This window comes from Akebia trifoliata, chromosome 13, assembly GCF_017979445.1.
Source record: "Akebia trifoliata isolate Shusen 1 chromosome 13, ASM1797944v1, whole genome shotgun sequence".
NCBI lineage: Eukaryota > Viridiplantae > Streptophyta > Magnoliopsida > Ranunculales > Lardizabalaceae > Akebia > Akebia trifoliata.
Genome location: NC_141387.1, coordinates 3,958,774 through 3,970,667, shown reverse-complemented (window position 1 = coordinate 3,970,667; position 11,894 = coordinate 3,958,774). Strand labels below are relative to the sequence as shown.

The 11,894-nt window shown below is 34.6% G+C and overlaps 1 protein-coding gene across 1 annotated transcript; it reads left to right on the top strand.

Annotated features, from left to right (window-relative positions):
• Positions 1–4,555: 4,555 nt before the first annotated feature.
• Positions 4,556–10,960, top strand: LOC147387387 (G-type lectin S-receptor-like serine/threonine-protein kinase At4g27290). The gene is made up of 5 exons (XM_086421576.1): positions 4,556–6,039; positions 9,609–9,866; positions 9,958–10,195; positions 10,296–10,440; positions 10,537–10,960. Exons 1-5 carry the CDS (start codon positions 4,623–4,625, stop codon positions 10,828–10,830), a joined length of 2,352 nt encoding a protein of 783 aa, XP_086277702.1. The 5' UTR covers positions 4,556–4,622; the 3' UTR covers positions 10,831–10,960.
• Positions 10,961–11,894: the final 934 nt, after the last annotated feature.

The following is an 11,894-nucleotide window of genomic DNA, read 5'->3' as shown; positions in this document are numbered from 1 at the left end:
ATCTTCCTAAATTGGGATTATTCCCTAATTACATATAATTCTACCAAAATCTAATTACGTGTTTGCCTCAAGATGTGTATTGATGGTGAGAATAAACGATCTAGATGGGAGAGGAATTTATCTATCCACACCCATTAACCTAGTCTACCTGAAAAAATATGCTTAGGAACTTGATCATAGGGTTAGGCTCTAAATTTTTCACCCCCTAAATCTGAATTGGACTATGGCCTAACAATGCCAGACTTACTACTATATTATATATATTTATTTTATACATGGTTAGATGTACGGATTTTCAATTAAAAATAAGTAAAATATATTATAAAATAAGAAATTTAAACAAGACTAAAGATTAAATACCTATTTTAATGAAAAGTAACATTAAAGATTGCAAACAATTTTGAAAGGTACACGAATTTAATATTTTTACAAAAGCTTGAAATCAACTCAAGCTCATTAAGGCCAAGTTCGAACCTAGGCTAGATTGGGGGCTGTGTTGGTCCCAGGTACTGCATCCCTCTTTAGGAGCTGTGTTTGGGCTCATCCAAATCTCAAATTGTCCTATTGACATGTAAATGCGACAAAAGTTTTTTTGAACCGAGGTATCTGAGCCTTTTAGAGCACCCAATTAATCATTAGGGTACATGTAACCCCCTCACTATATTGAAAAGGGGTAAATTCAACACAAAGATCAGTCAAATTTAGCCATTTTTTCATGTAGTGTTTAAAAGAGTTGCAAATAATTATGCCTTTTTTCATGTAGCGCCTCCCCCAGATGCGCAACGTAATTTCTAGGATAAATCACAAAGGTTGACCCTAAGGGAGGACTCAACATCTAAATGCGACGTTCCCAATTACCTTGTCATAGGGTAATCCATTCACAATGATAGGTGTCATCCTGTCTTGCAACTACTTGAGAGACAAACATTATTTCTCCTCATAAATACCATGAGTCACGCACCAGAACGGTGTCCTGTTTGTATAACAACATACGGTGTCTAAGTGGCATGTTTTGATCCTAGATTAAACACATTGAGCTACGTGCCATGTAGAAAACGGCTTGTTTAGGAGTCCGATGTGTTTTAAAGTCCTGATCTGATGCATTGGAATAATTTGGCGCCAATGAGCTCCACATGCAACACATATTTCACCATCCAATGTGTCTCTACCTACCCATGTACTAAATGATTACGTTTACTTTTTGTACAATGACATCTAATAAAGTGTATTCGATCTCATGTGCCCCACGTTTACTATGTAGAAATTCGTTGTTTGAAAGGCCAAGAATAGTAAAATTAAGATATTTGGCTTGCTTGCTTGGATACCATGCATGTTTAGTGAATTTGTGCTCGAGCTTCGTGTATTAGGGCCTTAATCACATTTTGAGCCCATTGAAACTATTATTTTAAATGGTTGAACTGTCTGAATGCTTCTAGAGATCCATCCCCCCAAAATATACATATCTAGAAAATATGTAATGATCTCTAAAACAAGCAAGTTCTGATCTCTAGGAAATTTGTGGCATTTGTTTTCCTCCTTTTTATCTCAAATCTTTGCTTGATCTGCGAAAGTCCTTAAAATTATAGATTGGACAAGGCCACACTACTAATTGTTAAGTCTAAAAGGTTGTACAAACTTATTCCATGGCAAGGTAGGTGGGGCAGAGAGTACTTGAACCTCAGGAGTACCCTCAAGACCTGCAGTATCAACTAGGATGACAGGAGCAGAGCAAAGTATACAGCATAGATTAGTGTTGTTATCGTGTTTTGTATTGATGTTTCTTCTTGTTCTCTTGCTAAGAGTTTTTTACATTTTATATCCTTATTGTAAGGGCTCGTTTTTCAGTCTAGGGGTAGCCTTTGATAGCTTGTAATGCTTGTGTTTCTCATCAATTTAGTCGGCCATAGGCCAGCTTAACCTGATTTGACAACTCTGATTTGATGGACTTTCAGTCCCAAAATCAGCCAGATTGGCTGATTTTGGTTTGTGGACCAAAGTCCAGCAACATGTGAGCCAACCGATAATGATGCCTGATGTCCCAGCCCAAGAAAAAAGTAACACAGAACTAGAGTCAATGTCAACATTCTCAGGCCCACCCTATCATCCGTTCATACTTCATACTAAACATAGTAAAATACAACATAAATATACAAAGTGTTTGAGATACTTTGTTTATGAGAGTGTTTAAGCCCAATCTGAAACTTCTAACACTACAAAAAGTGATTTACAAATTAACAATAAAAATTAACGGTTTCTAATTCTTTTACTTTTTAAACCACTTTTGACAGAGTTAGAAGTTTCACATTGGGCTAATTTTTTGTAAGGATGATCTCCTTACCATAGAGACCATCCTCACAAAAACTCAGCCCACTAAGAAACTTAGCAAATTTTTATCTCCCAACATTGTCCCTTTAAGATTGTTTGCTGAACGCTCCCTAACATATATTGGAGAGTGCTAATGTCCAATATCCATTTTTTTTTTTAATATTATTAATAATATCTTTACCTATTTTATCTTTCAGTGATAAATATAAGAATATATTAGTCTTTTTACATAATAAATATTTGTCTCTCACATAATAGATTTTAAAGGCATTTAATCTTTAGAATTAAATGTCTTGTAACAATAAATAATTTGACAATTATTCAAGTAAGCAATTATTGTAAAAAAGACCAACATACCCTATATTTTTTACTAAAAGAAAAAATGAATAGAAGCATTATTAGAGAAAAAGTGTTGAATAATGCTAACATCCTCGTGAGGTCTATATATATATATATCTTTCCAGGTCTTTTTTTTTTGTTTCGTTATTACCTTGCTTATATTGTCTGTTTTGATAATTGTAAGGAAAAGAAAAAAAAAAAAAAGGAAAATGCTAAAGTTGATGTGGTGGTGTACACATGCAGAACCATACGTGCTTTTCCGCAAGATAACCATAGGTGTTTTTCCACAAGATAAGAGTGTTGTACATTCTAGGAAAATCAATGATGTCAATGTAACATGACTTTACTTGTTATTGTCATTTTTTGAGATCTTTCTGTCAAGTACATGTAATTGCGACATTCCCGGCCACCTTAATTATCGTATTTGAAAAGGCCATATTTATATAGAAAATACTCCCATGAAAGGACCCCTTCACAAGAGAATCTTCGTTAGGCATAAGTAATTTATTGCCTGGAAATTGAAATATTCTCATTTTCCCATTGGAGACCGTGGGTTTGGTCATCCGTGAGCTCTTTTGTTTGTCATCCGTGTCAACTAAAAGTCTCTAATTACAGCCAATGTTTAAAAATTTCTTTGTTTTCATACTAAATGAAGCCGATGAGGATCATGAGTCACATTTCGTGCCCATTTGCCCCACATGAAGTCTCTAATTTTGACACAATTGTAGCCAATGTTTTTGGTTTCTTTGTTTTCACACTAAATGAAGCCAATGAGCATCATAAGTCACATTTTGGCACAATTTCGTGCTCATCTGCTCCATTTGAAAATCATTGACATGTTTCCCTATCTACCTGTGTACCATGCGATCACAGTTACTTTTGGTACTAAAAATATTACTAGACAGGCAAACTGAGTATTGAATCCAAGGGGTATTGGATTTCATGTGCCACGCGCTTCCATGTTGCAATTCAATTTGAAATAGATCCTACCTAAGAAAAATAAAATTAGGATATTTGTGTTTGAGTTTTGATTGTTAGGGCCTTAACCATTTTTTGAAGCCCATTTAAATAATGTAAACAATACCCACAACTCCATCAAACAAATGGTTAAGATGGGTGAGTGGAAAAAATATATTAATATCTTGAAAAATAATATTGATCTTTAGGAAATTTGTGTTTTTCTAATTTATCTCAACCATATGTTTAATGGAGAGTCTCAAACTGATGTATGTGTTTTGAAAAGTCCTTAAAATAATGGAGAGGCCACATTAGGAACTGTATATCTAAAAACTTACTCCTGGCCCAAAATTTATGCTGGCTTGAAGATTCAGGGACCATTTGAGGGACCTACACTCCCAATTCTTGTTCCACCAAGAGGTGGGCCAAGCTCAAGGTCTATCCCAAACCTAGGCCTGCCTTTTTCAAAATTGTCTTGTGGCAAATTTGTAAAATGATCGACTCAAAGAAAGAAGAAACAAAGAGGCTAAAGGTCAACATTCTCCGCGGAGTCTGACCTCAAGAGTCAAGACCCCACGTAGCTTCCAAAGTTAAAAGAACAATGATAATATGACGCTCCCCTCTCCTACGTCCCCATCACTCAACTGTAGATAATTCAACTTGGGATACTCAAGGAAAAGATTTATGGTTCTGCGTCTCTCAAAATAAATGATTTGTGGTATTGCGATGGGGGCGTTTGTTAGGAAGGAGCGTCATATTAAAATAGTGAAGAAAAAAAAAAAATTATTGAATTGTGATAATATGATGTTCCCCGCTGTGACACACACAGTAAATCAGTTGCATCGGGGTTCATAAGAAAATATTTATGATTTACATATCTCGAGACAAATGATTTATGGGTCTATGACAAGGATGTAGAGGGGCATGTATTAGAGGGAGACGTCAAGAAATCGTTACGCAATAAATATACCCAGTGTTTGATATACTTCTCTTAGGAGAAAATGGGAAGCATTGCAGACATACAGTTTCGTCTCATTTTCTACTTCATTTCATTCACATTTTTCTCAAATATTCCCATTGCTTCCCCTACCCTATCTCCAAAACAATCCATTAAAGACGGTGAGACTCTTGTTTCAGATCGAAATCTTTTCGAATTAGGATTCTTCAGTCCTAGAAACAATTCAAAGAACCGATATTTGGGAATATGGTACTCCGGAAGTAAAACTGTAGTTTGGGTTGCAAACAGAGACAACCCAATTACAGATTCATCCGGATGTCTTAAAATGAGCGAAGAAGGCCAGCTCGTTCTCCTAAATAAAGATTCCAGAATTATGTGGTCCACGAATCAGTCCAAGGCAGAGAACCCAATTGCAAAGCTTTTAGATTCAGGAAATCTTGTTATTTTACAAGAAAGTAATGAGAAGTATCTATGGCAGAGTTTCGATTACCCAACTAATACATTGTTACCTGGAATGAAGCTAGGGTGGGACTTCAAGACCGGTATTAATCGATTTCTTACATCATGGAAGAATACCAATGACCCATCTACAGGTGACTTTTCTTACAGTGTAGATCCTCATGGATTTCCAGAATTATTTCTTTCGAACCGACTGATCTTGCGGTACCGAACTGGACCTTGGAATGGAGTCCAATTTAGTGGTATCCCCGAAATGAAGGTCCTTAACAGCTTCAATTTCAGTTTCATCGACAATCAGGATGAGTTATATTTCATATTCGAAACTAATAGTGATTCTATTGTGTCAAGGTTGATTTTGAATGAAGCTGGTGTGCTTCAACTTCAATTGACCGGCCAGAATCTTGACTGGAACACTTTATGGTCCGCCCCAAATGATCAATGTGACAATTACAGTGAGTGCGGTGCTTATGGAATATGTGACGTGAATAGCTCACCTGTTTGCAATTGTGTTAAAGGGTTTGAGCCCAAGTACCAAAAGAATTGGCATTTGAAAGATGGGTCAGGTGGATGTGTTCCGAAAGCGAAATTTGATTGCAATAAGGATGATGAGTTCTTTGAATTGAAGGGGATGAAACTGCCCAATACTTCGAGATCGATTGTTAACAATACCATGAGTCTTAGGGAATGTGAACTAGAATGCAGGAATAATTGTTCTTGTACGGCTTATGCGAATTCTGACATTAACGAAGGAGGGAAGGGTTGTTTAGTATGGTTTGGTGATTTGATCGATCTCCGAGATAAGTCTCAAGGTGGACAAGATCTTTATGTAAGGATACCAGCTTCGAAATTAGGTATGTCTCATTGTTGCAAAACCTTTTATTGTTGGGGGAAATACAATTCAGCTCTCAGTTGTGAGGCCAAAAGAGAGCTTCCATTGCCACAACAACTTTACTTAGACTGCACCCCAATTCATGTGACTGGAGTGTTCCAAGTAAAATTTGGTGTGCCAATAGAAGCTCTTTATACCCAAACATGGGCTGAAAATTGAAATTTTCGCAAAACAGTAAATCATTCATTTTAATTCCGAAACTGGAATTAAAACATTTTTGTTAATGTGGGGAACAAATTTACTGTTTTGTAAAGCGAAAACTTATCCACAGTTTACATGAAAATAAAATGGGAAATTATTTACTGTTTCATAAAATAGAATTTTTTTTTTCCACTTTAACCGAAATGTTTTAATTTCGAATAAAAGGTAACTTACCAGTTTCAGAATTAAAATGAATAATATACTATTTTGGGACTTCTCCAAGTTCTCTTTATTTTTTTGGGAATTTCACCTTTTTATATTTATTAGTGTTTACTGAAATGCGACACCATCATATTTGTGATTTTAAAATTCAAAAACTCAATTAAACTCAAATGTTCACCGGGTTAAGTCAAGTAAAAAAAGCTCAAGTGTCAACTCGGCCGACTAAAATTAAAATATTTAATCACTTAAAGTATCGTCATTTTCAACTTCTAGATGAATTCCTTTCATTTTTCATCCAAAACTGATCATCTTTAGGTCTTCCTCTCCTTTTCAAACTTAAGATATATCTTTCATCTTCAACCTTAAGATATATCTCATGCAACCTTTCTAACTAATAAATACTATAAGATTCTTGTTGAAGCAGAAGATGATGAATTTTTAGGTTTAAAAGAGATTTCCTCAGGTAGTTGAAGTTGATCATGGATTGAATATGAGGTTGAATGGATTGAAGAACTTGAAGATGATGACATTTTCTCTAGAATAATAGAGGGTTTTACTCTTGAGGTTGAAGTCCATGGATTGAAAACCAAGTTGAACGGGTTAAAGAGCCTGAAGATGGTTGATTTTTGATAGAAAAAAATTAGGCTTTTAGATGTATTTTCTTATAAAAAAGGATTTTAACAATGCATTTTCAATAATTTAACTCAGTGAATCTAACTTATTTAAGGTTCAACTCGTCTGAATGATCGAGTTGACTTGATGAGTTGATTCCTTCAAGTTTTGTCACTGATTCACCACAAAATCCAATTGGATCGAGTCGAGTTGATAGAATTTCAAGTTGATTTGACAAGTTTTAAACCATAATTTTTCATTTTATTCATTTTTTTGGCTTTCTTGTGAACCTTAAATAAATCCCTATTTAACCCACTAGGGGTTAGCTTAGATGGCAAGACAGACTGGGCTTGCTCTCTAGGTCATGACTTCTATTCTCTATGTGCCCCTCCACGAAAAAGGTGGTTATTTAATTGTTGTACACATGTCGGGTTGGATGGTATTTGTGGCCTGCCAAAGTAAAGAAAAAAATTCACTATGTTTTTAACAAAATTATGAAAAGCCATAATTAAGTTGAAAATAAAGGTACATTGGCAGATTAAATTATATGGGTATCTTTTGGAAAAAAAAAATTCTTAAATGAATTAAAAAATAATCGGATAAAAACATAAAAAGTACCACCACTAAGGGGTTAGCAGTAAAACTAGCGACTGGAGTTTACTCCCTCTTGTCATGTGTACAAAATTGGTAGCCTTTGACTTACTCTATTGAATGTTGGGAAACTTCTGCAGGATGGAAGTATGCGACGGTAGGAGTTAGTCCCATCTGAAATGGTGTGGGGACATCTGCCAAATAAAAATAAATTCCAATAGTTAAAAGTACTAACTAATTATTAACTAAGATCTTTATGAGCATACATAATATCAGGTTTTCAATCATTCCATTATTATGTGGATTTATATCCATAAAGTTAGGAAAAAGAATTACATCAAGGATTGGATTTTGATATGGTTCACTAACTAAGTCATTGACCATATTCGACGGACCAAGGTGTCGAATTTTTCATTTTCAAATATATATATGGGTCATGTTCAAGGGCCAACTTTTTGGCAAAACATTTTTCAAAACATGAGTTAGAAGTTTTGGAATGGGCTGATTTTTGGTGAGGATGATCTCTACGGTGAGGAGATCATCCTCACCAAAAATCAGCCCATTCCAAAACTTCTAACCCATGTTTACAAGTTGAAAAATCGTGGACCGTCTATTTTTTGTAAACTATTTTTGATGGGGTTAGAAGTTTTGGAATAGGTTGATTTTTAGTGAGGATGATCTCCTCACTGTAGAGATCATCCTTACCAAAAATCATCCCATTCCAAAACTTCTAACTCATGTTTTGAAAAATGTTTTGCCAAAAAGTTGACCCTTGAACGCCACCCTATATATATATATATATATTTGATAGGCCAAAATCATCAAATTAATGGTGGATGGAAGAATTTTGACGGCTCTAAGCCGTCGAATCTTTGGAACATCAAAATTTCATCGGCCCTAGGCCGATGAAATTCAGTTTCTAAAATTCATGGACCTTGGCCTATCCAATTTTCTTGTCGAATCTTCCAGTTTTCATGTAGTGATGGTTTAATTATAATTGATATTCCTAGTATTGAGATGGGCATAAGATAATTACGATGATATCTCACCTAGTATTTATTTTGTATCAGTTATAGTGGTTATTATCCTCAGTTTAGAAATGATTACTATCAAGGTTTACCATGGTTTAGTTGTAATTATATTTATTTTTATTGATAAATTTAGTTCATGTGGCTACACTTAATTTCCCGATGAGAAATGTTTCATTCAAATTGCAGGTCGAAAGAAACAAGTTCCAATGTTCGTTCTCATACCAAGCATCATATTTGGCATAATCGTATTGGCATCCTCGATATTTATTTTAAGTAGGTGGACGAAAATAAGAAAAGGTAAATTCACCTAATAGCTAAGAAAAACATGTTTGGTATGCATGATCCTTATGTCTTCCAAGGCCCATGATCTTTATGTTTACACTAGAAATCGATACTAGGCGGTCTACAACTAGTTGGTCTCATTTTTATAATAATAATTATTATTTTTCTTTAAGCTTATTTTTTTTAAAGAGTCGTGTTAGAGTGACCTCAGCGGGGTACACATAGGGGACACTTTCACGTGGTGGCGCGCACATGTCCGTAGATGCATTTTACTCGTATCTTTGCGAAAGCGCATATATGGGCATGCGCGCACCACTACATCAAGAGATCCCTTGTGTGTATCCCCCACTGAGGTCACTACAACATTAATCTTTTTTTAATCACTTTTTTTTCCATAGTTTCATTTTATAATTCATAAGTTTAATTTAAATTTATATTAGTTCAGATTTCTCTCTCTTTTATGGGTTTTATTTCTTCCCCAAGTATGGTAGGATTTTCATAGTTTTTGGGAAAAGAAAAAATTAATAAATGTTGATTATATATTTTATTCCTAAAAATCAGGAACAAAAAGAAAAATAGAACTATTTGATCTGACTGCATCTACAAAGACTCAGAAAGACACCACAGAAGCTGAAATATCCATAGAGGATTCAAAGAAAACAAAGCTCCCAGATCTACCATTATTTGACTATGAAGTAATTGCAAATGCTACAAATAATTTCACAAATGCAAATATGCTTGGAAAGGGAGGATTTGGCCCTGTTTACAAGGTAATGCAATACTATAATTAAGAAAATTTAAGGAAGTAGACACTTTGAAATAACATACATAAATTTGTTGTCATCTCAGGGTACACTACCAGGAGGACAAGTAATAGCAGTGAAAAGACTTTCCAAAAGCTCTGGACAAGGCTTTAAGGAGTTCAAGAATGAGGTTAGGTTAATATCCAAACTTCAACACAGGAATCTAGTTAAGATTTTCGGGTGCTGCATTGAAGGAGAAGAGAAGATGTTGCTCTATGAATACATGCCCAACAAAAGCTTGGATTACTTTCTCTTTGGTGTGTTTGTTGTTTATAAATAATTTTGTTCACGCATCGTTAAAAACCCATCAAATTTTGCTAATATAGTATGCTAGATAAAATTGACCAGATCCAACTAAACAAGGAAAGTTGACATGGTCTAAACGCTTCAACATTATTGAAGGCATTGCTCGAGGTCTTCTCTATCTTCACCGAGATTCAAGATTAAAAATTATTCATCGAGATTTGAAAGCCAGCAACATTCTATTGGATGATGAGATGAATCCCAAAATTTCAGACTTCGGAATGGCAAGGATTTTGGGAGGAAATCAAACTCTAGCAAATACAAAAAGGGTTGTCGGAACGTAGTAAGTATATATATACTAGCTTCTTGACATCCTAAATTTCTCTTTGGTTGGGATTTTGATCCTTTTAACTAACCAATGAATCTTTCATGGTAAAATGCAGTGGTTATATGGCCCCAGAGTATGCCATGGGAGGGAGATTTTCTGAGAAATCTGATGTTTTCAGCTTTGGGGTAATGCTTTTAGAAATTGTGAGCGGAAAGAGAATTAACCAATTCTATGAACAATCATTAAGCCTTGTGGAGTTTGTAAGTATATGGTATTTTGAAACCTGTGTGATCTATTTTGTTATAAGAATTCTTTTTAATTAATAGCCTTACAAGATGAGATTGATATTATTTCAGGCATGGTGTCTATGGAATGAAAGTAAGGAAATAGAATTAATGGACCCAACAATAATAGACTCGTACTCTGCCTCAGAAGTATTAAGATGCATTCATGTAGGGCTTTTATGTTTACAAGAAGATGCAACAGAGCGGCCAACAATGTCTAATGTAGTTCTAATGCTTGGCATGGATACCACACATCTTCCTACACCAAGAAAACCTGGGTTTGCCATCAAACCTGATTTATCTTTAGCCAACAAAGAAATGGGCTCTGTAAACAATGTCTCTATTACAGTGGAAAGTGGCCGGTAGCAAGTTATAATGTCTTAAAAATCTATTTAGTATCTTAAGGTAATTGATTGATATATTATGTGTAACTCTAGGGATTTGTAATAAACATTTAAAATCAACTTTGTGTTTATTTGGGTTCTATTAAGTAAAAGGTGGCATCCCAACCTTTACCTATTTTCAACCGTTCACTTATTTTATTTATGTTTATTTGGATTCTATTAAGTAAAAGGTGGGGTACCAATAATAGTTCTCTTGTGAGATTTCAAATTTTACTAAGGAATGTTGGCAATTTGAAACACGTACAACCGTAGATTTTACGAGGAAAAAAAAAGATTTAGGAAAAGAAAACACTTTCCTTACTAACTTAATAAGATTTTAAATCTTACAAAGGGTCATTTCACTCAAATGATTACCACATTGGCTATCAAGCACATGGTTCTACAACTCTTTTGAGTCTTGTCTCGTCCATGCTAGACATTGAGTTGTCTCGGAATAGTTTTCCGATACCTTTGAGATGTCTCATTCAAAAATTTGAAATATAAACATGGGCTTTTAAATCTCATCCAAACAGTTAACTTGTCTGTCCGTCTTGTCTATGCCTAATATCAAGACGACTTGGGCGATACATCTCGATCTTTGACGAGTTTTGAAACCATGATCAAACTCCATAACCCTCTATTTTTCATGTAAAAACTAATATCCAAAAATAAATAAATAAATAAGTTCAAAAAAAAAAAAAAAAAAGCAATTGGGCTTGATCCAAGGATTTGATAATGAACGGCTTTCGAACTCCCATATTTAAATTTTAAATTCAACAGTGAAAAGTAACTTTAAAAAAAAATATATTCTTTTCAAATCTCATAGAATTGTGTCCTATTCAATTCAATCGTATCAGATCATGGTGAGCTCAAGGACCCTTAGTAAGATTTGAAATCTTACTTCAAAAAAACTTTTTTTTCTTGAATAAAAATTAAAGAATTGAATGGTCAAAAAATTCATAAAACCTTTGGATTAAACCCACATGGTTTGTCATGTTGGCCAAACAACACCACAGCTCACTAGATTTACTGATACCAAACTCCCAA

Coding starts and splice junctions, on each gene's coding strand:
- LOC147387387 (XM_086421576.1), top strand. CDS start 4,623: ATGGGAAGCATTGCAGACATACAGTTTCGTCTCATTTTCTACTTCATT. Junction 9,867..9,957: donor CTTGGATTACTTTCTCTTTG/GTGTGTTTGTTG, acceptor AAAATTGACCAG/ATCCAACTAAACAAGGAAAG. Junction 10,441..10,536: donor CATTAAGCCTTGTGGAGTTT/GTAAGTATATGG, acceptor ATATTATTTCAG/GCATGGTGTCTATGGAATGA.